A 27,851-nucleotide genomic window follows, 5' to 3' on the forward strand; every position below is an offset into this window, starting at 1 on the left:
GGGGTCTCTGCTGGGTCTCCTTTAAATGCACTCACAGCCACCAGAGAGCAGGACACATGTAAGTGAGGGAACCAGTGGGGACAAGGGTTCCCCTTATTCTGGGGTAGTCGAGGGCACCCAGAGAGCCCTGAGGAAGGCTGAAACTCAGGAGAGATATGAGGAGGCCACCACCGTCATGCAGCCCCTGTAGGAAGGCCATGGTCAGCGATGGCGGGGTGGGGGGGCGGGGGGGAAGGTGCTGTGAAGCAAGAGTGGGGACGCATGTGCCTGGGAAACAGAATAAGTGTGTCGCCACAAACACGGCTGCCAACAGGGACTCAAGAGGCCCAGGCCAAGTACCTCAAGTCCTTCTGAGTCTCATGTGTCTGAGAGGGTCAGCCTCAGGCTGTTCAAAATGGTCCTGACTGTAAATACTAAGAAGCAAACCAAGGTTTCACACCTAGAAACAGGTCAGAAGAAAGTCAGCTTCGTTTCTTTTACATCGATAAAAATGTCATAAAGTGAAAAACTCCTTCTTAGAGAAGGACTCTAGGGACGTGACCCTTTCACTGCCCGCCTGGTAAATCTACCTTCCCCAGGGCAGCTGACAGAGGCACAAGGACTCTGAGCTGGTCGAACAGACGGACAACAGGGGAGGTGCACCAGGAGGTCCAACAGCCGGGCAGCCGTGGATGGGCCAGCTCAGGGCTGGAGGGACAGGGTGGGACAGGCAGGATAGGCAGCAGGCTCACAGTGCTGGGAAGCTGAGCACAGGCTGGACTTGCAGGGTGGGACAGCGTGGAGATGAGAGGGCCCTGGACTGGGGTGTGTGGAGGCTCTTCTGGGGGAGGGGATGTGCCCTGACCCCCCTGCCCACTCACAGAGGCCTCTGCATGTACCAATTCTAGGTCACCAGGCCCACTGCCAAGGAAAGGCTGGGACACCCAGGGTGGGAACACACAAATGGGAAACCTCTGAGAGAGCAGGGGCAAAGGCACATGGGGTGGATAGCACACAGCCCACCCATCACTCATCACCTAGTGTGGGGACCACGCTCTGTCTGGCCCCTGGACGGAAGCTCAGCCCAGGCCCAGCACCCCCTCCCCCCCACATGCATAGCCCTCCTGCTGCCACTGTGTCCTAACAAAGTAACAAAGTGTGCGTATGCGCGTGCGTGCATGTGTGCATAAGGGGAGGTCTGGTCTGGGGGACACATGGCTTCCACAGGTCGTGAGCAGAGCTTCCAGGCTGCCCCCTACATGTGGCAGTGCCCCCGTGGGTGCCATATACATCGTGTAACCCTGAGCTGGTGTTCAGGAAGGGCCAGAGGGTCTCCTGAGGCTGTGAAGGAAAGGCTGTGTCCCTCCTGCCCACCTCAGCCACCACATGGAGCCTGTGGAGGCGCCTGCCCTGGGGCTTCCCAGGCCTGATCCTGAGGCCCAGCAGGAAGCAGTCAGCATTGAGCCATACTTAGCTGAAAAGACAGATGGCCAACAGGGCTGGGCAGGGAGGCCATCCTAGGAAGGCACATGGGTGGGACCCTGGGACCACGTGCTGCCCAGAAGCCACAGGAGAGAGGATGGCGCTAGGGGCAGGCTATCCAGGCAGCCCTGCTCTTCTTTCAGAATGTTCTTATAGACATCTGCCCATGCTAACCAACACATGAGGTGGTTATGAATGCTGCACTCGTATGTTCACCACAGAGCAGTTCTTTCCACACCTCTGGGCCACTCCTGGCCTCCCCTGAACCCTCAGAAGGAGAAGAATCTGCCAACAAAGCCGGGTGCCCTCCACTGCAGGAGGGACCCACAGGCCCCGTGCAAGGCAAGAATGGGGGTGCAGAGGGAAAGGGGCCGAGGCTGTCCACCCCACTGGGTCTTTTGAACGTTATGTTCAACCTCCCTGGTGGTTCTCAGGATTCCCAGACCGGCCTGAAAGAGCTCTTTGGTTATAAGACACACGTCTCCTGTTGCATCCTTTCCAAGTGCCCAGCAGGATGACCAGGGCCGCTCCACTGCTGTCCAGTCCATTAGTTCAGCTCCACGGGAGTTCAGGAGAGAGGCAGGTGGCTCTGTGATGACCACTGCAGCACCTCTGCCCTGCTAACCCTGGAAAGACTGCAAGGGTTCCACTGACCAGAAAACAATGGGTTTCTAAGAACAGCAAACTTGGGTGGACTCAGTATTTTGAGAAACCTTTCAACCGGAGAAAAACTTGCCCCAGTTGGTCCCTAATGGGGCTGGGGTGTAGGTGGGACACCGGAGGAGACAGGACAGACACCAAGAGACAGCAGACACTGGGGCCCTCCTGACAGGCATCTGGGCGGCCAGGCCCCTGATGGTCAGAGTGGGGAACTTTGGCCTCATGGCCCTTGACACAATGTTGGGGGAAGCAGAGCTGTAAGAAGTGCAGGCAGTGCCCCACAGCCATTGGTGAGATTCCCAACAAGGACGACAGGGGATGGTCTTTCTTGGAGCCAAAGAGCGAGATGCCGAGACACGCCAGCTCCTTGCAGCCCACAGGGAAGAGCCACGCTTCAGGCCCACTGGTTCCAAGTTCTCTTTCCCCAAGGTTTCTTCCACCCACCTGGTCACCTCAGTATCCAAATGCATAGGATCTCCAACCTCCACGTCTTTGCTCCCATTGCCCCTCGCTCAAAATGGCCCTGTAGATCTCTCTGGAGACCCACCTCCTCTAGAAAGTCCTCCTGGTCCACCAAACCCCAGACCCAGATCACGGCACTCCCTCTCAGCACTAAACACTGCCCCAGGGACACACAGGTCCAAGCAGACAGCATGGCCAGGGCACCCTCTTCTAGGCCCAGTACATAGCAGACGCTCAATAATGCACCACCAGCTATGGCCTGAAGTAAAAAGATGAGAATGAAGGAAGGGGACAAAGGAGGTGATGGGCTGTGCCCTGTGACAGCCTCCCTCCCCAGCCCAGCATCTGAGCTGTAGGCAGAGGTCTGTGCACAGAACACAGCTTGCCCACCACACTGATGCCCTCAGCCCAGGCCAGGCCTGCGCTCTAGAAAACCCCCCTGCCTGAGCCTGGATGCTATGCTGCAAACTTGGGGCACACCTCGGAGTGTCCAGCTACTGTGTGCAATGAACATTTTTACACCCTTGTCCTCAGAAAGACAGCTCGGTGTCTTAGAGTCTGTGGCCTTTGTTACTTTAAGCAGGAAAGAACAAAGCAATGGAAATTCAGGGCTGAGCTGCCTGCTGGACAGGCAGGCAGGTGGAGCGAGGAGGCCACCACTGCATGTGCATTTGGCCAGAACTGGGATGATGGGCTGTGGGCAGAAGACAAGCACATCAAACATACACTCTCCAAACTATAGGACCAGCGATGTGGAGGTGCTCCCGATCATGGGGGACGCAGGGAGCCGGACTGAGGGCTAGCATGCGATCAGCTCGGTCCCTGAAGCGAGCCGTGACAGTGCAAGCAGGCAGCCTGGAGAACAGTGTGGCCAGGGTTAGGGGCAGCACGGGCAATATTGGTGGAGGCAGAGAGGGCGAGCGGCGAGGATGAACACAGATGGGACACGACACACGTGGTGGTGGTGACAGTGGCAGTGACGGCATGGCAGTGAGGATGGATGGTCACATGGAGGCTTGGCACAGGCACCCCGGGCTCCCCTGAAGGCCATATGACCCACACCTCCCCCAGGGGTTCATGTTGCAAATGGGGTGCATGGGGGTTCTGTGACCCCATCAGCCCCTGTGGTTCCTGTTCTCCTGACCTCAGCTTGCCTTCCCCTCTTCCCACAGTAGACTCCCCGACACGCATCCCTCGACCTTGCCTAAGCTGCACCCCTCAGAAAGGCTTCCCACCTAGCCAGAGGCTAAATCGGGCTCTCTGGGACTCTGCCATTCACTGATTGACACCTGCCTCAAGAACCAAATGCCCGCCACAGGGCAGGGCGGTGTCAGTGCCAAAACAACTCCAGACGGGCAGGGCCACAGGCTGGCTAGAGAGCCCCACCTTGAGGCCCTTTCTGGCTCTGGCATTCTGAGATGACATGGAGCACCTAAGGCAGGTAGTGGCAATCTTGGCCAAGCCACCACAGACACATTCCATGGCTGAGCCAGGCCAATCCATGCACCAGGCAGTTCTGCAATAGTCCTGCTCCCTGGGCCCTAACACCAACGAGCCTCCGACAGGGAGACACAGATCCAGCACCACCAAACCTGTGAGAACTTCCCCAGTGCAGCCTCACCCATGGCCGGGGGCAAGGACACTCAGACCCCAGGTGCACTGGGCTCCAGCCTGACTAGCCCTGCAGCTTCCCTCCATAGTGGGCTTCCTCATGGAGGACAGGTCATAGCACACTACCCCACTGAGGGTTCCTGCACCTCGGGCAAATCCTGGGACAGACAAAGGGGGAAGTAGGTGGGTGGGGCTGCCAGGAGCGGAGTCCCTACTGTCTCTGTCTCTGAGCTTGGCCAGCGCCCCTTTGGTCAGCTACGGGCATCCTCACCCTCCCAGCTGCCCAGAGGGGACCAGCTCTGACACCAGCCAGAGTCTCAAGGCCTGAGAGCCAGTTCCAGGGCTTCTCACCTGGGCTGGGGACAGGGGGCAAGAGGCGTCTCACCCCAGTGTGGGTGGCAAAGTCAGGCCATGCTAAGAAGCCAGTGTTACCTGCCCAGCTGCCCATGTACAACTGGAGCCATCTTCCTCAATCTCTCCTGACCACAGAAACATGTAAGAAAGGACCTGGCCAACATCTGTGGTGAAGCACAAGCGCCCTAAAGTGGAGAGCAGCCCTGGACAGGGTCTCCTAGCCACACCCAAGGGAGTCCCTACGCTAGGCTCCCTGTCCAACTGGGCAATGAGCTTGACAGGCTCTGTGCTGCATGAGTCTAGGGCCTCTCAGGGCTGTATGCCCGGGGATACCACCCGCTCCTCTTCTGTGGCCACAGTGCAGCTGGGGAGAGTCAGGGTGCACAGTGAGGGTGAGCGGGCCCATGCTCTGCACTCCTCCCACCAAGCAGCCCCAATGCCCTGGAAGTGTCTGTGTCTAGAGGGCAGCTACAACCTGCAGACATCTGCATTTAACTCCCACAAGGCAGAGGTCACCCCCACCCCACACAGGAGGGCCCTGTGGCTCAGAGAAGGCCATCAGGTAAGTGAGTGACGGGGTTGGGCCTGGAACTCAGGTCCTTGGATCCCAGGCCACTCTACCCTGGCCTCCCCGCCTAACCTTGGGCAGGGCCCTGGGCCTTTCCACGCCTGCTTCTCTCCATCCACCCAGGGCAAGGCACACCCGCACTTGGCCTGTTCTGCACGGCAGGAGACCCAAGGCCTAAACACTCTGGCCCAGAGCCCGTCGGCCACCCCACCGGGTCACAGGAGGCAGAAGCAGAGGTGGGTGATGTGGACCTCGAGAGCCCAACACAGCCCCAGACACTGGCAATCTGCTGCTTCCTCCCAAACCAGGACCTTTGTTGTCCAAGGACCACTTCTACCTTCTCAGGCCACAGCTATCTCAGGGTCCCAAACGTTTTCACATTGTGGACACTGCCTTCTCCCCAAGGGGAGCGGTATGTGTGGCGGTGTGGTGGGGAATAGGGAGGCAGGTTCCCAGCATCACTCACAGCCAGGCCTGGGTTCCCTGCACACCCGGCTAGGACTGGTAAGTGGGCCATGGGATCTCAAAGGCTCCACGTCATTGACAAGAGGCACTTCACAAAAAAGTTATTACCACCATTCCAAGGTGTACAACCAAAGAAATTACACTTGAGCCTATCTGCACAGCTCCCTACAAACCTCCAGCCCCAGTCACCCAGAACGGTACCATGCCAGCACCTGCCCCCAGCATCGCACTCCCCACAGCTCAAATGGACACGCATGTGCGCATGCCTGGGCCCAGGGACACCCTAAGAGGCGTCCCTCCATCCTGAAACCCGCCAGAGCTAAACTCTCACAGGAAACATCTGGTAGAAAGGAATTCCCAAAGCAGGGACTGATTCCAGGCTGCTTTCTCAATACTCTCAGGAGTAAAAGGTGGCAACAGGCTTTAACTTGATGCGAGGGAGGGGGAGGTCCTTGCTTTGGGAATGTGGGCGGAACCACAGCAGGAGGAGCAGACCCCTGGGAGGTGGTGGAGCCGCAAAGCACACACTCAACTCTGCACTCGGACCCGCAGCCTCTTCACATACCCCACACACCACAAGAACCCTGGAGGGACACCGTCAGTGTCCTCTCCTTGCAGGTCACAAGCCGCACCCCCACAAGTCGAGCAGGGCCACCTGGTCCCCCATCAGTTCGGCTCTAGCCCTACTCTCATCCCTGCCCTCCAGGAACACATACACTGGGCCCTGCTGAGGTGAGCCCCAGCATTGTCACTGCCCCCAGGGTTCCACTTAGTGGCCCCCAAGGCTCACCAATCTGCCCCACTGCTGTGAAGGTGAAGGGACATGAAGAGACTGGCATGCAGGCCTTGGGTGTTAGTAAGGAATGTGGGTGACCGGCCACCACCTGCCCGTCCACATGGGAAGCCAGCTGATCCCACCACCAGCCCCTCTGGATTCCTGGGGTGACAGAGTGAGTCATGGCCTTTCCCGACCGTCAGAAAGACATGTCACAATACAGGTGTGAGATGGCTGATAGCCCAGGGCCACTCCGGGCAGCCCAAGACGCCAGGGCCTTGCGACTGCCCTTCGCGTCCCTGGCTTGTAGGCTCAGAGAGGCTCCCAGGTGGGTGGGTGGCAGGTGGCGACCCTGAGCATGTCTGGGAAGCACAGGATCACCGTGAGTCCATGAGGTTAATGAGCGGCCGCAACATTGCCCGTGTCACCCCAGACCCACACCCCCCTCACCAAAAGAGCAACTCATTGCCCCAAGCACCCTCCCCCACGACTGGCGTGCCGCCCTGGGCTGGCAGGAGGGAGAACAGGGACTGTACCGTCCGGCGTCGCCTGCTGGTGGGGTTTTTTACATTTGACGTAATCGTGGTCAATCGGAGTGGCTGTGTAAGGTGGGGATGTCAGACCTGGGCCAGAGGAGGGGAGGGAGGCTCCGGGGCCCGGCAGTGTCCCAGCTGAAGAGTGGGAGTCCTCGTCCACCAGGCAGGCCTTCTCCCTGTGGGGCAGAGGGTGGGGTGCAGGTCAGAACCTCTACATCATGGGAAACAGGAGGTGGGCAGGTCTGGATGGCACTCCACCCCCACTCCTGAGGCCGCTGCTCCCAGCACTTCCGCTGACACCCATGCTGGTTGGTGTCTAGGGGCTGAAGGAGCCGCCCCACAGTGCCCACTAAGGCTCCAGCCCCAGCTGGGCTGGCCCACAGTGCAAGTCTGAGGCCCAGGCCTCCTCAGAAGCACCCACCCAGCACCCCTCCAGGCTGAGTCAGTGCCCTTCGTGTGACACATAGGCCTGACAGATCTCATCCCGATGGATCAGTGTGCAGATCGAACATGTATGGATCAGATCAGTGTATGGATCGATCAGTGTGTGGGCAGAAGAGATTCTGAGATCACTGCACACTCACACATGGACAAGGATACCTGCTGCAATAAGCTAAGAATACAGAAACACCCGAAATGTCCATGGAAATGGCTACAGAATGTACAGAGCACCTATGCTCTGAAGTAACACGGACAAGAGCAGGACCAGACCCACTGCTAGGGAAAAGCAACTCTAGAGCACCTCCAAGAGTTTCTTTTTATAAAATAAAAGAAAATCCATGGGGAGTTCTCTGGTGGCACAATGGGCTAAGGATCCAGAGCTGTCACTGCAGCAGCTGCAGTACAGTTTCAATCCCTGGCCTGGAAACTCCCGCATGCTGTAGGTGCAGCAAAAAAAAAAAAAAAAAAGGAACTCTGATGATTATATTTATACCGTAAGCATGTGCAAATGCACAGAAAATCATTTGTGAAACAACTGTGAATAATGGCTAACTCTGGGAGTGAGAGGAGATTTGTCATGTTTTAGTCTAAACATTCATACACTGCCCACAAAGAAGAAAAAAAAAGTTCATGTACTGCCAGAATTTTATTTATTTATATATTTATTTTTGTTTTTTTGCCTTTTCTAGGGCCGTTCCCACGGCATATGGAGGTTCCCAGGCTAGGGGTTAAATTGGAACTACAGTTGCCGGCCTACGCCACAGCCACAGCCTCGTGGGATCCAAGCTGCGTCTGGGACCTACACCACAGCTCATGGCAATGCCAGATCCTTAACCCACTGAGCAAGGCCAGGGATCGAACCCGCAACCTCACCGTTCCTAGTCGGATTCGTTAACCACTGAGCCACGATGGGAACTCCCAGAATTTTAAACAACTAGAATATATCTGTGTATTACTTGAATAACTATTAAATTACAAAAAAGAATTACAATCAATAAAATACCATATCATTGCATCTTGGAGGCCCTTTATGACTATAACCTCTGGGCATACTGGATCCACCTGGGTGACCTGCCACACGCATGTCCCCTATCCCACAACCCCTCAGGCCTGGGGGACAGGCCCCATGTACAGGTCTGCCTGACACCTGGCAGAGCCCTACATGGTACCTGGCTTGGCAAGGGTCCAGAAGTGGGGTGAGCAGTTCCCAGGCCCACTGAGAGAACTGTAGCAGGGCCCCGGCGTTCCCGAGCTCCTGCATCCTTCCTGACTCTCAGGAGAACAGGCAGTAGCCCAGGCCCTCGGGGGCCCTGCCCGTGAAGGATCCAGGGTAGGAGGCTACAGTGTGGACAGTGATGTCCCATAGTGGCCACACAGGCAGACCTGCACCAGGCATGGCCTTAGAGAGAGGTGATCAGGGGCTGCCAGACAGCCTCGCCTTCACGGGCTCAGCAGAAGGACCTCCGCCAAGCTGCCAGGAACCTGGCTGCCAGGCCAGCACTACTCACTTTTCTGAGGCTTTGGGCGCATTCTTCTCCTCGCCCCTGGCAAAGGGCCCTTCTGCGGCCTCCTTCATGAAGCTGACCAGGACCTCCGCACCAACTCCAGAATCAGGCCTCCCTAGGAGCTTCAGGATGGATGCATGGAGCCGGAAGTACACCTGGGACAGTGACACCTGGGTGTGAGCAGCCCTCAGGCTGCTGAGCTTTACCGCCCAGGCCAGGCACCACATGGGAACCACCTGCCAAGGGACGTGCCACCACACGCTGCTAACCCGCCCATCTATAGCTCATTCAGAGCCAGCGCTGACCATCAAAATGGACATGGATTGGCAGCATCCAACCCAGCACGTACCCAGGAGCCTCCTCCACCCACCCAGCACCTCTGAGCCTCTCCTGGCACCACGGAGAGTGAGCTTGCACACACGTGGCCTGCACACTGTGAAGGGGAGCGAGATTTCCACCTGTGTCCCAGCCTGGCCAGCCCACAGGCACAGGCAGGAGGCCAAGCTGTATGGTCAGCCCTGTGCCTGCCTGCCTTCCTTTCCTTGTTCTCACCACCCTTGTGTGTTTACAAATGCATGAGGCCAGAAGCCCAGCACGGCCAGAAGAGACCACACCACAGGTGGCTTGGTCTGCCCTGCCCATGCAGATGTGTGGCCACAGGCTCCGATTAACCAGCCTCTCTTCATCCAGAGGTGATTCTAAAAAGAAACCACTGAGGAGTTCCCTTCATGGCTCAGCAGTTAATGAACCTTACTAGGATCCATGAGGATCCAAGTTCGATCCCTGGCCTTGCTCAGTGGATTAAGGATACAGCATTGCCATGAGCTGTGGTATAGGCCACAGACATGGCTCAGATCCCGTGTGGCTGTGGCATTGGCCAGCAGCTACAGCTCTGATTTGACTCTGGCCTAGGAACTTCCTTAAGCCACAGGTGTGGCTCCAAAAAGAAAAAAAAAACAAAAAGCAAAAAAAACACCACCACCTAGAACCCACCCCAGGTGAGATGCCTGGTGGTCCAGCCCAGACCACCCTTTCAAGGGGATACCCTGCACAGAGAGGCCCACACCCAGAGCCAGCTTGTGGACCACAGAGAAAGTGGGAAACTTCAGTTTTAGATGTGGGCACCTGCAGTGCCCAGGTGCCATGCTTTGGGGAGAGCCCAGTGTCCAACTGGCAAAGGTTATTCGAGCAGCAGGTCAAGCACTTGCAATGAAGGCTCAACAACAGAAGGGGGTTTCCACTGGGGTGAGGTTAAGTTCTTAAAGAAAAATGCTGTTTTTAAAGCAAGGCAGGGAGTTCCCGTCGTGGCGCAGTGGTTAACGAATCCGACTAGGAACCATGAGGTCGCGGGTTCGGTTCCTGCCCTTGCTCAGTGGGTTAACGATCCGGCGTTGCCGTGAGCTGTGGTGTAGGTTGCAGACGAGGCTCGGATCCCGCGTTGCTGTGGCTCTGGCGTAGGCCAGTGGCTACAGCTCCGATTCAACCCCTAGCCTGGGAACCTCCATATGCCGCGGAAGTGGCGCAAGAGATAGCAACAACAACAAAAAGACAAAAGACAAAAATAAATAAATAAATAAATAAATAAATAAATAAAATTAAAGCAAGGCAGACTCCTGTTCCCACTGAGCGCCCTCCCCGAAGGCCAGTGGGCTGTGCTGGAGAGTGCGGCCTCGCTGAGTGGAAAGCAAGACAGAAGTGTGATGGGGAAGGACATGGGGCCTGGGCTGTGGATGCCGCCACCAGGACACTGCTGGGGAAGCAGCCCCATGCCTCACGAGGAGCCCACAGAGGTGTTCCAATGCTGCTCCACACTGCACTGCATGCAGCACTTCAAAACAGCAACTTGTTTGTTTTCGGCCACCCCCACAGCATGTGTAAGTTCCCAGACCAGGGATCGCATCTGCACCACAGCAACGACCTGAGCCAGAGCTGTGACAATGCTGGATCCTTAACCACTAGACCAGTAGGGAACTCCGAAAGGCAACTTTATGAGACTTTCTGTTTGCTCACAACACTCACATGTGAGTACAAGCATCCAGTCGCGGGACACCACTGATCCAAGTTAAATGACCCAGGAAACAGTCACAGACGTGCAGCCTGATGCACCCTTTGTGGGGAAGGGGGAGGCCTCACCCAGCAGGAGGGGGCGGGGCAGCCAGTGGGGGCTGGGGACAGGGGGCCTGAGGACAGGGACCGAGGCCCAGCTCTTTCCATCCCACCTTATCCAACGAGAAAAACAAGGGGAAGAGCAGCAAGAAGACATCCCTGAGTGTCACGCACTCACAGGAAATGAAGCCAGAGACAAGGACCAGGCCAAACTGTTCACAGAGACCACTGCGTGGGGACCCAGGACCACTGAGGACCTGACGGCCTCACTTTAAACACTTCTGAATTCCTGGATTCTTATTTCTTAACCACTAATATATGTTAAGAATCAGAAAAGAAAAAAAAAAAAAAAAAAAAAACTAAAGTAGAAAAGGAATAAGCAAGCAGATTCTGCCCCAAATTTCAATTAGTTTTCTGGGCACATGGGATCAGCAGGAGGGACATGCAGCCTCAGAAAGGACGACGCCAACAAGCCCAGGGTCTCAGGACGCCTGCACATGTCCATAGTCCCACCTCGCAGGGCAGCCCTGGGCAGGTGACAGCATCGTGGGAGACACTTTAGAAATGCTAAATGCAGGAGTTCCCGTCGTGGCGCAGTGGTTAACGAATCTGACTAGGAACCATGAGGTTGCGGGTTCGGTCCCTGCCCTTGCTCAGTGGGTTAACGATCCAGCGTTGCTGTGAGCTGTGGTGTAGGTTGCAGACGCGGCTTGGATCCTGCGTTGCTGTGGCTCTGGCGTAGGCCAGTGGCTACAGCTCCGATTCGACCCCTAGCCTGGGAACCTCCATATGCCGCGGGAGCGGCCCAAAGAAATAGCAAAAAGACAAAAAATTAAAAAAAAAAAAAAAAGAAATGCTAAATGCAAATCCAAGCAGCACACAGGTGGTCTGCTCTGGAAGGGCAAGGAAGACTTGAACCAGGGGTCTAGGGATCAGGTGGCCCACAGCTCAGTCCCAGCAGGCTGCAGGTGTGACTGCCCACAAATTGGAAGCTGAGGTCACTATCAAACCAGGTTCTCAGGCCTGTGCAGGCTGCTGAGAAGAGAACCCCATGCCCTGCCCCCAGAAAAGATGGGGGGTACCAAAGAGAGAGGGGAGAGGCTGTTTCACTTAACCGCTCAGAGGAGTTCACGGCAGGTTGCAGGAATCAGTGGGACCATTCCCCCCATCCAAACAGCCTCGACCACGCATCCCCACCCCAGGCCCACAGTGTCACCTCCAGGGCCTCCATGGCCAGCTCTGGAGGGTTATGGTAGTGGATCTTCTTAGGGTAACGGGCTGCCTCCTCGTGCAGGTAATGGCCAGCCTGCCGGTAGTGCCGAAGGTACACGGTGGGTGGCTGCTGCTGCTTCTCGGCTACCTTGCCTAGCATGTAGTGGATGAGCCACTCCTCCTCATCCCCGTCGCCCTCGCAGCGGGCCGCCGACGTGAAGCAGTGCCTGGCAGTCTCCAGCATGCTGTCTCGCCGGTCCTCCATCTGTAACGAGACCACGCCGGCCACCCTCAGGCTTCCTGACCCCACAGCGCACCTGAGAGCCCCAGACTCCGAGTGTGATCACCATCTCCCAGCGGGTACACTGAGCTCAGGAGCCTGGGAACTTGGCCAGAGTACCCACCAGGCAAGGCACTGGGCTGCCTGGAAACCCAGCTCACCTCATAGCAACCTGTGTCCTTCCTTCCACCTCCAGCCCCCACATATCTGACAGTTTATGAGCTTATCCAGTACCTTACCGACCACCCTCTGAAGGAAGCCCTGTGCCCAAGAGGGAGCCCCAGCCAACAGCAGCCTGGCCCAGAGGTCTAAGGATGGGTCTAAGGACACGAGAGTGAGCCCTTGTCTCTCACCCTCTCACAGAGAGCAAGTAGAGTGGCAGACGCACTCCTAGGGGCATAGCAGGACCCTGCCCCCCTCCAGAGGGACCAGGGTGTTTGTAAAGGGTGAACTACAGCCTTGGAGACTGTGTGTCTGTGGCCAGGACAGAGGATCAACTCTCAGAGGCTTTCCCTTGGGAGAGCTGCCTCCCTCGGCCCTGGGTAAGGGGCTCCAGCCGGCACTCCGATGCTGTCCACACATGATCTCTGGTGCACGCACCCCTCACCCGAGGCTCAAGGGCTGGGAGCTGAGTGAGAACTCCCATGTGGGGTCACAGAGGGTTTCGGGCCCTCCCTCCTGCCCCGACTCATCTCTCCTCATCTCAGGGCCAGAGGAGGGGAGGGCCGTGGGCGCCAGGCTCTGGCCAGGGCACTGCCTGCAGCCCATAAAAGTAGAGCATGCTTGGATACAGGGGCACCCATGAGTCTGCCCAGTGGATGCTTCTCTACATCAATGTCCTGCAGTGATAATTCTGGGACCACCCCAGTGCTCCAGATTCTTCTTGGAAAAGAAAAGGAGAAACTGTCGCTAGGTGAAATAGGGCAGGAAGAACCGCAGTGTAGGACCAGGACACACTGGCACCAACCACAGTGTGGCTGCCACCTGGGCATGGGCCTGATGGGAGGAAAGCAGCCCCTCACCTGCTGCACAAGCTCGGGGGGCAGCTCAGGCCTCCACTGCTTCAGCTGGCGTGAGGCAAAGGAGTGTAGGGCATAGGACATGGTGCCAAATTCAATCCACAGGGAAAGGTTGGAGCTGTCAATCTCCAGCGCCCGCCGGAAGCAGTTCAGGACCGGCGTCGCATGCTTCCAGATGGGCCCATCACTCTTCAGCTCATTGGAGTTTAGCTTATCCTGAATGCGGCTGGCCCGGGCCAGGGCCATGCCCGCCCAGGAATCGAACCTGCAACCACGACAGATCCTGCTCAACACACTGCCGCCACCCTCACAGCCCCACAGACTCAGTGCCTGCAGCTCATGCAGGCTGGCACATGGATCGCCCCACAGCAACACCACAGCCACCAGTGTCTCTAAGCCTCAGTTCCTGACCCACCTCATGGGAAGATCACCAGGACACAAGTCACCCAACACCCACAGGCCCCCAGGCCTCGTTCTAAGAGCCTGGTTTCCCTCCTCCAGCCTGGGGGGTTTCCCCACAGGATGGCTCTGACAGGAGGGGCAGGGGCTGCTCCACGGGTGCACGGCCACAGCCTAGCCAAGGTATCACCCTGACAGTGACAGGGGCTGCCGCCTACACTCAGGAGCAGCAGCATGGAATAGCTAAGACCCCTGAAACCCACATCTCTGGTTCCTCCCCAGGACCCTGAACAGACCCTGCCCTCTCCAACTCAGTCCCCAGTGGCAAGATGAACAATGAGGGGACCACACCATGGCTAAGACCAGTTCCTCAGAAACAGGGTGAGAATGCAACACCTCTCTGAGACACCAAGGTGATTTCTGGGCCCTCAAGAGCCTAGAACTCTGCATCACGTGGGCCCAGCTGCTCCCGTGTGGAAGATCAGGGACCACAGAGGCCCACAGACCTCTGGGCAGTGAGGATGAGGAGGCACCGACCAGGGAGTGGGATACAGGCCTGAGAGGAATGTGGGAGGGAGCATGGGGTAACGCCAGCCTGCCCAGGGGTACCAACATCAGGGACATCCCCCACAAGGAGCCTCCTGTCGGCTCTGTTGCTCTGCCCCAAGGGAAGGACCACGCCATGCAGTAGGCATGAGCCCACTGCTGCCTGAAACCCAAATGGACACGAGCATGAATAACCATAACACGCACACACACACAATCATAGAAATGCTGCTCTCTGCCACCAGGAATCACGTCCTGATCTAGCAGAGCACCACGCAGCCTGCAATGGAGTGCTGGCCTGTGGGGACAGTTGCCCTCAAAGGGCGTGCAGGGTGGCCCTGGTCCATGCAGCCTGGCAGAGGGCTAAGTTGCACTAGGCCAACCACCAGCTTCCCCTCCCAAATGTCACTACAAACTGCCAGGCCAAGTTGGGCCAGTGATCATGGGTGGAGAAAAACACTCCTCCTGGCGTCCTCACAGACTCTTTTCCTGCAGGAACCCCAACAAACACTGCAGCTGGAACACCAGGCCCAGGTCACACCAGTCCCCCTCAGATAGGCGGCGTCACCACGCAACCTTCCAGGTGTGGAGGCAGCGAGGGCTGCTCTGTCCTGCTGGGAGCGCTCAGCCAGGACCACCACCACCACACAGCACCCTGCCTGGATGGAACCACTGGTTGAGCAGAAGGGGGCCCAGGACAGCCCTGCCCCCAGCTTGGTGGTCGTGTGATCCCGGCCCTGCTCCCTGTCTAGGTGGGTCCTGACGAGGTAGAACCTCCGTTCCCAAGAACTCCTGGGAAGGCTGCCTGCAGATGCCACTGGACCCTTCAGACGCAAGTCAGCACAGAGAGGCCTGGTGTTCACCTTGACCTTCCCGAGGGGGGGTGGGGGGTGGTTCTCCATCAGCATGTCAGATGGATGAGCCTGACGGTTCCTTCAGGACAGGCAGGCCAATCACTGTGTTTTAAAAAGCCACCAAAGGGCCCACTGGGAAGAGAGCACAGGCCTCACGGACAATGGGCTCTCCTGCCGATAGCACTGACTCAGAGAGAGGAAAGCGCTCTGGCCTGGGTGTTTCCATTATTCCCCGCCCCCACCCCCAAACGAGAAAATAGCCACAGCAAAGACACTGCAGTGGAAGAAGCGAGAGTCCACAGCAGCTGATCTCTCAGGGCCCTGCTAACCCGCCCTCGCCTTCTCCCCTGTCTCCTCGCTGTGGGCAACAAACCTCAAACTGGCCCCATGAGAAGCCTGCTGACCTGTTGGGGCAGATGCAGATGTCGTGCATGTAAAACTTGATGGCCTTGGACTGCTCCTTGTTTTTGAAGTGGTAATCAGCCAGGAGGTAGTAGAGCTCGTTCACCACGGGAGGGGAGGGGTCAGCCCCTTCTGGGAGGCAGGGCACCTGGCAGGTGAGAGGGCAGGATGAGGGAGGTGGGGCCAGGACCCTTCACTGCCCAGTGCCCTGATGTCTGGTGCAGAGCAGAGAGGGGACGCGGCCTGCACAGGATCCCACCTCAGCAGAGGTGCCTTCAATGTAGGCGGAGACCTTGTCCAGGCTCAGGGCCGGCCGCTCAGTTCGGGGCACGATGGTGGCAATTCTCTTTAGGAGATTGGCTAGGTCGGCTGACACAGTGCTGGTCTTGTAGCTGTCGAACTCAGGGAGGGTCTTGGGCTTAAAGTACTCAAACATGAAGAGGGCATCCTCCCATATCAGGTCCACCTTGACACAAGACAGAGGCAGGTCACAGTGTGGCCAGGTGAGGCACACAGGAAGAGCCATTCCAAGAAACACACGCATTCAGTGTAGATGAAACCACATCCACTATGGAGCCTGAAGTGACTCCCACATACATAAGAGCCTACTCACCAACGGCGGTCCCCAAACCCTACTGTACAAGCTGGCACAGGCCTGGTCTCCTCAGGACAAGCGTGGGGGCAGAGAGTGAGTTCAGGGGGCCAAGCCAGAGAGCTGGTCCCACGGCGAGTGAGGCAGGGGCAGGCCACTGATGCCTCCACACCTCAGCGCCTGATCAGTCACCTGGTTGCCAAATACTGACTGAGCGCTTGCTCTGGGCAAGGGTTGAGCTGCATGTTGTGTGGGGTCATGGTGGGGACTCTGTGCAGTGACTAAACTGGAGGAAGAATATACTGAAAAGTGCCAGGCTGCGTTTTTAAATTTTCAGTCAATGTTCATGAAAACTAGTGTTTGCAAGGAGAGCCCCTCCTCCAGGCAGTGCAGTCCACCTGGGAGGCACAGGCCCCGCCTCACCTGCTGGGCCGAGTGCTCCTCCAGGTACCTGGCCTTGCTCTTCTTGCTGGGATAGCTGTACAGGCAGTAGAAGCACTGCTCCAAGGCCGTCTCCAGCTCCTCCTTGTAGGGGTGAGTGTCTTCAGAGGGGGACGCAGCAAGCTCCTTCTGGAGGACGCGCACCTAGGGCAGTGGCAGGAAGAGGTGCCTGGGAGTGGGCTGTAGCCCCTCCACCCCGGAGGGTCTGAACCCCAGTCAGTCTCCAGCAGTTTCTGCTACACGTGCTTACTTAGCCATTCATCTGGCCCCAAATACCCACTGAGCACCTTCTTCCACAGGCAGAGTGAGACACCTGTCTGCCCTTGGGAAGTTCATATTCCAAAGGTGAGGTGTGAACTGAATACGAGCCCATCAGACTTTCACAGACACACATCAGTGAGGACCACAGAGGTGATGACACCTGGGAGTCAGATGCCACAAGTACTGACACACCCAACTATTAGCAAACACACACCTTTTCAAGCATCCATGTATGTTTACCACAACTAGATAAAAAGCAAGTCTCAACAAATAACAAAGACCAGGTATAATATAGACCACATCCTCTGAATATAATCCAATACAGTTAGAAATCAATTACTTAGAGTAAATGATATCAAAACTTGTGGCATGTAGCTAAAAATGTACTTGGGATAAACTTACAATCTTCCAAACAGGTATTAGAAGAGTGATCACTAAACAAAGCATTCATTTTAGTAAGTTAGAAAAAACACAAAGCACATCCAAAGCAAGTAAAAAATACTAAAGTGGCAATTAAAGAACTACAAAGCAAAGAAAAAAAAAAAGGATCCATAAACCAATAGCTAGTATCTGGGGAAAATCTAATTCCGATAAACTTCATGAAAGACTGGTTTTCCAAAAAAAGGGAAAAGAAGCACAAATAAATGATTTTAGCAATGAAAAAGTAGGCATAACTACAAGTACTATGGAGACTTAAAGTCATAAGCAAACACCATGAACGATTTTATGCTTACGTGGATATTATTCCAAACATGTAACTGACTTTAGAAGAAAAAATCTAAACAAACCTATCATCACTAAATAAACAAAGTCAACAGTATAAACTTTCCTGAGGGTGGGGGCAGAGGGGTGGTGGTGGCAAAAGTGCTCTCTAGACCGGGGGTGCGGGGACAGGGGCAAAAGCTCCCAGGCAAACCCTGCATTGCCTCTTTCTGCACAGCCTGGCAGCTAAGAATGGCATTTACACTTTTATTTATTTTTATTTTGTATTTATTTATTTAGGTTTTTTTGGCCTTTTTGTCTTTTTCAGGGCCGCACCTGCGGCATATGGAGGTTCCCAGGCTAGGGGTCCAATCCAATCTGAGCTGTGGCTTTCACCCTATGCCAGAGCTCCTGCATTTTCCCTTCACCTACTGTCTATGGCTGCTCTGGGGCTACAAAGGGCATGCCAAGTAATTTCAACAGAGATCTATAGCCTAAAAGGCTAAAAAACTATCTGTCCCTTTCCAGAAAAGGTTTTGTTGACCTGTGGCCAACAGCATAAGACAAGGGAAAAAAAAGAACTATAAGGACTGAAGTGGGGGGAATAGCTATTTATGGATGATATGACTGTCTACCCAGGAAATTCAAGAAGTCTATAACCCACTAGAATTAATAAAAGCAATAAGCAAAGGAGCCATGCTTAAGAGAAATTTCACAGTCCATCACAAAAGGGACAGACTAAGAAAACCTGGGAGCAGGCCATATAGTCATGGCCCCTGCCACCTGCCCTCTACTCTTAACCACGCCCCCCCCAGTCCACACATGCTGCAGGGCCCCAGGCAGCATGGGGAGGTGGGGCAGGCACAGCCTCCTGCATACTCACTGGCAGGGCAGGGGCGGCAGATCCCAGGGCAGCCGGGCAGACAGTACATACCCCGCCTGGCACAGCTCTGCCCTCGGAGCTCACAAGGTGGGGCAGACACTCTGGCATCCACAGCTGGGGCTGGAGCCCCTGGACACTAGCCAGCTCCAGGGCCCTGAGCTGGAAGGGTCCCTTGGCAAGGCTCCACGTCCTCAGCACCAGAGCTTTGCAAACTGTGAAGTCCTACATGCACATGAGCTCTACACAGTCGCAGCCTCGGTTACTCCTTCTACCCACATATATTAAGCACCTACTGTGTGCTAGGGCCCTGGATGCAGCAGTGAACAAAACTAACAAAATTCCTAACTGCATGGAAGGTGCATCTCAACAGAGAAGAGACAAACAATAAATAAAATGGCATGCTAGAAGGTGACAGGTGGCGAGAGCCATGGGGGAGCAGAGGGCACAGAGGAGACAGAAAGACCCTGGAGGGAGGCTGCAGCCCAGGGAGTGTGCCGAGGAGAGGTTGGCAACTTTTGCTTAAAGAGTAGACAGCAAATATTTTGGTAGCTGGGGCTTCCCAGGCTGCCACAGAGCTGTATAAGCAGCCACGGGTGATCTGCAGGTGGTGGGTGTAGCTCAGTTCCACCACGTCTATTAATGGGCATGACAAGCTGGGCTGGGTGACACTCCGGGCTCTGACACCTGTCTGTGTGCCACCTGGCTTCCCACTCAACAGTGAGGCAGGGGACAAGGATCACCGCCTTGTCCTCAGCGAGCTTGGTCAATCTCAGCTGGCAAGTGAGAGGAGGCCTGGTCGTGCTCCCTAGCATTTACTGACTGGACAAACACACTGGCTACTGACTGAGCAGTAGCTGGAACGACCAGTGCTGCCAGGCAAACAGGACCCAGCAGAAGGCAGTGGTGAATGCAGTGATCACTCCTAGAATTACTGCTAGGGTAACCCAGTCAGCCCCCATGCCTGACATGTAACAGACTCAGTAAAGACCAGAGGATCCACATCCACCCACAGCTCAAGGTCCCCAGAGCTCCCAGCCTCGGGTCACAGGGAAACCAAGCTCGGACGTCTGGCAACTCTGAGCGGTCACAAACATGCAGCAGCAAGGGACGGGCAGGCAAGTCCCGCAGCACTTACATAGAATCGCAGCAGAGCCCCATCAGAGTTGCAGCACCAGGATCTCCGGCCCAGATATTCATGGGCTGTGTTGAGCAGCATGAGGGAGGAGGGGAGCATGGGTGGCTCAGCCATCACTGGGAAGACACCAGACGGACAGACAGGGTGAGCGTGGGAGTGGCAAGGCTCAGCCCCTCCACTGTTTGCTGTGGCACAGGTTCCCTGGCCTGGGAACTTCTGAATGCCATGGGCGTGGCCAAAAAAAAAAAAAAAAAAAAAAAGCAGAGTATTTCTTACCAGCTCCACAGAGACTGCAGAACAAAGTGGACAGAGGCTTACAAAAGGGTGTGACAGCCTTTCTGGTCTGGCTCCTTCCCAAGTCCAACACACACAGCCCACTCTGCTGGGTCCCTGCCCAGCTGTGCCCTTTGCCCAGCTCCATCAGGCCTCAGCTGGATGTCCCCCTCTCCCCAGGCCACTCATGCAGGGCACTGTTGGAGTTTTGGTGGTCCCATCTGTCTCCCCCATTGTGAATCCGTCAGAGCCAGGGGTTCTTATTCATGGGAAGTGACCAGTTGACAAACACCCAGGGAGGAAAGGAAAGGACTTCAGGCGAGAGAGCGAGTGGCAGAAAGGAACCAGCTGGTGGGCTCCATGGTCGCTGAACATAGTGGACCTTCTTTGCTGTCCACTTTGCTGAATTGCCAAATTACTGAGGAAAACCCCAATAAATTCAAGCTTAAGCTAGTTGAATAAGTACATAAATACATGTATTATAATCACAGCTATATAAAAGTACAGATATACTAACCAAGTCCAGACAGAAAGCGCAAGAAAACCAAGGGGAAAAATCCATTTGGTAGAATTATAGACACTCTTTACTTAAACGCCATTTAGCATTGTTTTCATGTAATTTCTTTCACTAACTACATTTTCTATCACTGCCCTGACACAGCTTGAGTGCCGTCTCCACAAAGGGTCCTGGCTGGCCACTGGCCCCTTCAGGCCTTCCACACGGCACTTGGCACCACCGAGCTGGCATCAACTTGCCACGACAGTGATGGCTTTACTGCTCCATTCTGCCCTCCAACAGCCCTGAGATGGGGCCTCTGTCACCAGTGTGGACCTGGGGAACAGGCGCTGGTATGGAAGGACTGGACCAAGGTCACACAGCTAAGAAGGGGAACCTCGGAGTTCCCATCGTGGCTCAGTGGTTGATGAATCCGACTAGGAACCATAGGGTTGCGGGTTCAATCCCTGACCTTGCTCAGTGGGTTAAGGATCTGGCGTTGCCGTGAGCTGTGGTGTAGGTTGCAGACGAGGCTCAGATCCCGAGTTGCTGTGGCTCTGGTGTAGGCCAGCGGCTACAGCTCCGATTTGACCCTTAGCCTGGGAACCTCCATATGCCATGGGAGCAGCCCAAGAAATGGCAAAAAGACCAAAAAAAAAAAGGGGGCGGGGGGGACCTGGGCTTGCTGGCTCCAGGAAGGAGCTGGCTGGCACTTCTCATGGGCACCCGCCACCTGTGCCAGACATGAAACACTTCACACCATGACCCCACCCCCACCGCATGATGGGCTCCCTGAGGAGCCTCTGCCTCTGTCCGATTGCCCAGAAACCCTGCTGCCCAAGCCCAAGCCTGCTGGTGGCTCCTGGACAGGGCTGCAACTCTGCAGATACCTGGGCCAAGGGCCTCCCCTACTGGACCATGGTCCACACCTTCATCCACTGGGTTCTGGAGCTGCTGCTGGTGGCACAGGGAGTGGAAGGTGTCCTCCTCCTGCCGAATAATCCGGTGTAGGATGATCCAGGGCAGCACTGAGGATACATGGGGTTCCTTGGGCTCCTCCTGCACGGCCATGCTGCAGTCTATGACCTGGGGGGACGAGAAGTCACACAGGGCCAGCTCTCCGCCGGGACGCAGCCTCAGGGCCAAGTGGGCTGGGTGCAAGGGGGCACACTGCCTGCCCATCCCCACCACTTTGATGAGTTACACCAACACAGCAGCATCCCTATATGTCATTCCAGAGCGCCAGGGCTGGGGGCAGGGGGGCCAGGGGCGGGGAGAGGAGTGCCAGCTCTGATCGTCCTCCCTTGTGCCACATGGAGTTCTGGATGCCCCCAGCACCTACTGTGTGCTTGGCCTTGTGCCAGACATGAGGGTAGCAGAGATGGATGGGGCATGGGGGAGCGGACAGCCCAGGGGGAAGAGAGCCCAGGACCAGCCTAGCTGCTGTGGTGCAAACAGACAAGGGCTGTGGTGGGGCCACAGAGGTGGGGTGGGGACAGGCAGAAGGCTGCCCTGAGCAGTTGTGCTGCGGCCACTGCCAGAAAGGGCAGGTAAGTGGGAGGTGAGGAAGGACAGGGAGGCAGTGGGACAGGAGCAGTGGGTCAGGATGACTGGCCCCTGGGGAAGCTATGGGGGAGGCATTCCCCTAGTTCTTGGAAAGGTGCCTCCATGGAAGGGCAGCAGCTGCACTAGAAGGGCAGGGAGGCCCCGGGAGGCTTGGGCTCAGCAGAGCGGGGAGGCCAGTGGAGCTCAGTGCAGTACCGTCTCTAATCCCAGATGTCGGCCGTGGCCCTGCAGATCTGTCCCTGATGCAGCCAGAAGCCAGTGCCCCGGTGAGGTGCCCATTGGCAGCAAGGGGTGGCGTAGGAGAGCCCTTCTTCTGGGGCCAGCAGGCAGGGAGGGGCAGGTTACCTGAATGAGGTTGTTGGTGAGCCGGGTGAGGCCGGTGGTAGAGGATGAGTCCTTCAGGATGCCACCGCCACTGTCTGCAGAGAGTGCCTGCTCAATGCCCAGGAGCAGCTGGGTCACTGTGGCCACCCACTCCTCCTTGGCAGTGGCATCACTAGCATTAACCATCTGCTGGACCGCCTCATTCAGAGCCACGTCAGAGCACTCGAAGCACTGCTGGTGGTCCTCCAGCCGGAGCAAGGAGTCCTGCACAGGGAAGCGTGGAGGTGCCTGAGAGCTATGACCAGCTCACCATGCCTGGCTCAGTCCAGGGCAGGCTCATGCGCCGGGAACCTCACCCCTGAACCTCAGTCTCTTCATCAAGAAAGTTGGGCACTGCGAGGAGACCAGAGCCAGCAGGTAACCAAGGTGCGGCCCAGCAAGTCCAGCTGCTTGGCCAGTCCTCAACCAAGCTGCCTCCACCCCCGAGACCCAGGCCACCTGCTGCCAGGTGCAGGGAGACCCGGAACATCGCGCTCACTCTCATTCCCCTTCCCATCTCTCTGGAGCCTGGCTTTCTGTCAAGCTCCCTCTCCTTCGCTCCAGAACCCAGTCCACTTGAACAGCTCAGGTCTGAGCCTCCTTTGTCACTGGGTCAGGGTTCAGGGCGTAGCCTGTGAACCCTCAGGGCTGCTGCTTGTCAGGCTCTGACGTGCCCCAGCCCATCCAACCTTACCACACAGCTGCCACCCTCCAAGGTGACAGACAGGTGTGGGGGCTGAAACGCAGCTGAACACCAATTAAAACCACCAACTTAAAAGCCCTAATTGCTGGGAAAACCAAGCCTGTGTTTTTTCAGGGAAAAGCAGCACCAAGCAGAAGCCACTGAAGTTCACGTGAAGGAGCCAAGGGGGCTGACATGGGGGCTGCAGGCCTGAGCCAAGTCAGTGACAAGATGAGGACCTGCCAGGATCATCCTGTGACATAATCCCCAGAGCTCAAGGCCAGAAAGACCTAAAAAGAATAACCGCCAAGCAGATGAGGAGACTATACCACCCCCAGCTGTGACAAAAACATAAAGGAACTATCAGAAATAAGAGGAATGCAGTGAAGTGGCTAGATTTAAAATAAACATGCCAAAATCAACAGGGGTTCTGTAAACTAGAAGTGTACAGTTACCAAACATAATGACCAGCAAAAACATCCTGCTCAAACCAGCAACCCAAAGTATTAGGCCCAAGAATCAATGCAACCATAAGGAAACTGAACCATTGAAGAACACAGCAGGTGGCTTGTCCACATGGGGAAAGTGAGTCTGCGTGTCTGGGCAGGGCAGGAGCAGAGGGGTCCAAGTCAGACCCCAGCCCTACAAAAGCCTCATGAAGCTTTAAATGCCAACAGGAACCCAACACCTAACACTGCTCTGCCTGTCGATCGACACGCCCCCTGCCGACCTCTCTCCCGCCAGGGCCAGCTCCAGGGCACTATGGGACCTCCAGTCTGTCACTGTGCTCCAGGAGGGTAGCACACTCTTCTAGTCTTGGAAAGGCTTTCTAAGCATAATGAACAAAACCACCAACGTTTGAAAACATCAAGAGGTCTGCTGACATAAAGATTCAAAAAAACACAAGTTGCAATTTAAAAGCAAACAACAAACTGGGAAAAAACATTTGATGAGAAAAAGACTAGTATATAAAAAGCATACCAAGTCAATAAGAAAACACACCCCCATGAGGAAACTGAGCAAAAACCAAGAATCACTTTTGCAGAAAGCAGCAGCTTCCACAGCCCTGGGCCTGGCCCAGCACCTCTGCAGGCAGCAGCCCGTTCCCACAGTGGGGCACCCACCACGCCCGGGGTTCCAGACCACAGAGCGAGATGACCTGGGCCACAGGGCTGGCTTGCAGAGGCGAGGGCTGGTCTTCCTGACATGCCAGGTGTCCCTCCCACACAGCCACAGGCACTGAGGCTGTCACGTCTTGCCCCTGCTCAGCGTGGGCTGGCCCTTTCTCCTGTCTCCTCCTCACCCCATCCCTCCCCTCACCAGGGAGAAGATGCCTCTGCTTGTTCCCAGTCACACCTCTTAGCCACTTCCCAGCTCAAGAGTTATTAAAATGTCTCACAAGATCTAAGCAAAAAGCCTGGGGAAGACGGGGCTCTTCCCAAACCAAAGGGAAAGGACCCAATAAAATAATAAACATAAAGGACAGGGAGAAAGCAGCACCTCTACTGCAACTAAGCACATCCTGTTGATCATCATCTGTGTCTGTCTCCACATCTGACTCCACGAGTGCTGAAGACGGTAGCGGGTAGATCACCAGCCTGTCCAGGGCTTGTACCCACCAGATTGGATGCCAACACACACTGACTCACAAATCCCCACAACAGGCCTCGGAGGCAAGTACCATGGTCATTCCCGTTCCAGAGGGGAGAGGCTAAGTAACCGTCCAGACCCCAGCAAGCTCTCAGCGGGGTTTAATGCTAAGGATAGGAGGCTTGCAGGGAGCCGAGAGGGCAGGAGGGCCTCACGCAACACTCCTATCCTTCTCCACCAACTCTGTGACTCTACGTGGCTCTTTACCTTACCTTGACCCTTCGCAGCGTACAGACACCTCATCCACTTTTCTATGTACCTGATAGCTCATATAGATCAGAATGAAAGCCAGGCAGGTGAACAAAAGGGAAGACGGATAGCTAGAGCCCTGTCTCCCGCACAGGCATTCAGAGCAGGCGCAGGCTCACCTCAAGTCCTGCAAGCCTGGGTTCCAACTCCCCTGAGCCTTCTGACCTGTCTTTCTGGTGCTGAGGTGGTGCATTTCCTCCACTTCTCCTTAGAAACCGCCCCAAGCAGGAGGCTGAGCGCAAGGGGTCCCAGGCCACACCCACCTGCAGCAGCAACAGCTGGGCCGGCCTCTCTGGCACGGATGTCATGAACTCCAGGTGCTTGGCCCGGTCGAACCCACTGGGGCACAAGGTGGGACGGAGCAGGCGCACCACGGCCTTGTGGTCACCAGCCTCGTACAGTCGCTGAGTCTCCTCCAGGGACTGGCACCGTTCCAGCGACCTCAGGTTCTTGTCAATCTGGAAAATGCCCAGAATCACTGCCTGACAAGCCCCGCATGGGCTCCCTGGGTGCGGCCAGTGTCCTATGTTTAGCACACCCGAGGGAGGTGCACGCTTACAGTGATGCTTCATAAAGAGTATTTCTATGGAGTTCCTATTGTGGCTCAGCAGAAATGAACCCGATTATCATCCATAAGGATGCGGGTTCGATCCCTGGCCTCATTCAGTGGCTTAAAGGATCTGGTGCTGCTGTGAACTGAGGTATAGGTCACAGGGCAGCTCAGATCCCGTGTTGCTATGGCTGTGGTGTAGGTTGGTGGTTATAGCTCCGATTCGACCCCTGGCCTGGGAACTTTCATATGCCATAGGTGTGGCCCTGAGGGGGGAAAAAAAAAGAAAAGAAAGAAAAATAAAAGAGTATTTCTATTAAGGTCAAGACACTTACATCTTTGAAGAACAAACACACAAAATCCAAAACTACCCCAGAAGCAGAGAAGTTCCAGAAAGTGTCTGCCAAGAAGCTGAATGGCCTCATGGTCACAGTTCAGCAAACTAGACTCGTGGACATACAGAGTGTCAGGTGGCCAGAGAGCCAGCAAGCCCTAGGCCCGAGGCTGACCCAGAGAACCCCATCCTCACAGAAGGCCCACTGAAAAGGCAGTAGGGGTACTGCAATCAGACCTGCCCCAAAACACCTCTGTAGGCATCTGAAGGCCATGTTCAGACCATGTGGATATGTCACAGACATGGAAACGTGGGCGCAGGGTCTTAGGCTGCACAGTGAGAACAGGATTAGAACCACACAGCGCTGAGCCAGCACCCGGGCTGGATCAGCACTGGCTGCCTCTTTGGGGCTTTCCTTGTCATCCACTGGGGCTGCTGCCACACGCAGGCCAGGGAGCTGAATGACACCCCTTCTCCATCCTGCCACAGACACCTTCACTCTGCTCCCACCACCTGCCCCCGGATGCACTCCCCAGCTGGGCCTACCTGCAAGTCCGAGGTGCCCAGAGGCCCAGAGCTGCCCTGGGCCCTGGGCCACCCTGCTCAGCTCGTGGGCTGCTCTCCCAGTCCTCATGGATAGCTCAGACCTCTGACCAAGAAAACACCTTTAACCCCCCTCACCTCCTCCAGGGAAACGACCGAGTCGTTGTGGAGGTTGGGCAGGCGGATGACGATGTCCCTCTGCTGGGCCCCTGGTTGTGTGCAGATGGCCGAAGAGCGTTGCAGCATCTCTGTGCAAATGTCGTAGTTCTCCAGAGCCTGCTCCATGTCCCCCTAGGCCAAGTAGGGTAATTGCTGCATGGTACTGGGCACCTGCCTTCCTAACCCCCCCACCCTGGACGCCTCGAGGGCATGTGGGCCCGACTGCTCCCCCCCACAGAGGGGCTGGCACAGAGCTGGGGCACAACAAGCATATGCTGATGATGGAAACCAACTGCAGCTCTAGGGGAGAGCTGTCACTCTCGTGGTGGAAGTGGGGACACCAGGACATCTGAGGGAGGGCGACAATCTGGTTGAGGAATCCAGCAAAGGTGGCAGAGCCAGGACTAGACCCCAGCTGGTTCCAGTTCCAGAACCGATTTTTGCCTGTGCGTTCACTCCACTGCAAGGCACCAGGTGCCAAGTGTGTGAGGGGCAGGGATGGCCGGCCCACCCTAGCCCTCCAGACACACTGCAATCATGGACAGGTGCCCACTCCCATCCAGAAAGCTCTGTGCGCCCCCTTCCCCGGGTGGGCACTCAGGCTCTCTCAGGAAAACATAAGTCAAGGGTCAAAGCTGTGAGGCAACCTCGTGTGGGTCTCTGGGGGCATGTGAGCCCCTCCCAGAGCCGCACTGTGCTCAGATGCACCTCACAGATAGTGGGCCTGCCAGGATTTCCAAGATGCTACAGGTTCCCCACCTTGTCCCACGTCCTCACACTGAGCCCGGCGCCCAGGCCGGTCCCACACACATGCAATGCCCTCCCAGCTCGCTGCCAGGGCACCCTCCCCCAGCAGCCCACCACAGACCAACCTGCAGTGCCAGGAAGCGAGCCTTCAACCAATACACACGGACCACAAACTCCAGCCAGCCATCCTCAAACAGGTCCCGCTGGGATGAGGCAAACGACAGCTGCAGGAGGTCCCCCAGGAAGTGGGTTCCTGGGAAGTCAGGCCCGAACCTGCTGTTCACCACCCCTGCAGGGCAGCTCCGAGGAGACACTAAAAACCATCAGGCCAGAGAGAGTCAGCCCATGTGCAGGCCCTGATGCCCTTATGCTCCCCGATGTTGGCCCCAGTGGCCCACAGCCCGAGGGACAGACAACGGAAAGCCACACAGGCTTGGGAGAGTGGGGGATGCAGAAACCCTGGGGGCTGGAGGCCCTTGAGCTGCAGACTAGACCTGGGTCACATCTTTGGTCACTAGGTGGTGGCTAAAGTCAGAACGATCCATATCACCTTGTCACCTGGGCCAATT

General features: G+C 56.2%; 1 protein-coding gene across 18 annotated transcripts in view; it reads right to left on the reverse strand.

Annotated features, from left to right (window-relative positions):
* The window catches only part of CABIN1 (calcineurin binding protein 1), a 101,528-nt gene that overhangs the window by 46,882 nt on the left and 26,795 nt on the right, over nucleotides 1-27,851 (reverse strand). For 10 of the 18 annotated variants that reach the window (XM_013983133.2, XM_013983134.2, XM_013983137.2 and 7 more), the window contains 13 exons: nucleotides 27,408-27,595; nucleotides 26,515-26,667; nucleotides 25,213-25,407; nucleotides 22,351-22,593; nucleotides 21,330-21,525; nucleotides 19,671-19,786; nucleotides 16,672-16,833; nucleotides 15,916-16,122; nucleotides 15,659-15,804; nucleotides 13,459-13,720; nucleotides 12,161-12,421; nucleotides 8,842-8,993; nucleotides 6,893-7,068 (listed from right to left, as the gene is read on the reverse strand). In XM_013983133.2, coding sequence (XP_013838587.1) covers nucleotides 6,893-7,068; nucleotides 8,842-8,993; nucleotides 12,161-12,421; nucleotides 13,459-13,720; nucleotides 15,659-15,804; nucleotides 15,916-16,122; nucleotides 16,672-16,833; nucleotides 19,671-19,786; nucleotides 21,330-21,525; nucleotides 22,351-22,593; nucleotides 25,213-25,407; nucleotides 26,515-26,667; nucleotides 27,408-27,595 — 2,457 coding nt within the window. The remainder of the gene's footprint in view (nucleotides 1-6,892; nucleotides 7,069-8,841; nucleotides 8,994-12,160; nucleotides 12,422-13,458; nucleotides 13,721-15,658; nucleotides 15,805-15,915; nucleotides 16,123-16,671; nucleotides 16,834-19,670; nucleotides 19,787-21,329; nucleotides 21,526-22,350; nucleotides 22,594-25,212; nucleotides 25,408-26,514; nucleotides 26,668-27,407; nucleotides 27,596-27,851) is intronic. The other 8 variants (XM_013983138.2, XM_021074231.1, XM_021074238.1 and 5 more) reach the window with 3 other exon arrangements.

The sequence above is a fragment of the Sus scrofa genome, chromosome 14 (genome assembly GCF_000003025.6).
Source record: "Sus scrofa isolate TJ Tabasco breed Duroc chromosome 14, Sscrofa11.1, whole genome shotgun sequence".
In the NCBI taxonomy this organism is placed as follows: Eukaryota; Metazoa; Chordata; class Mammalia; order Artiodactyla; family Suidae; genus Sus; species Sus scrofa.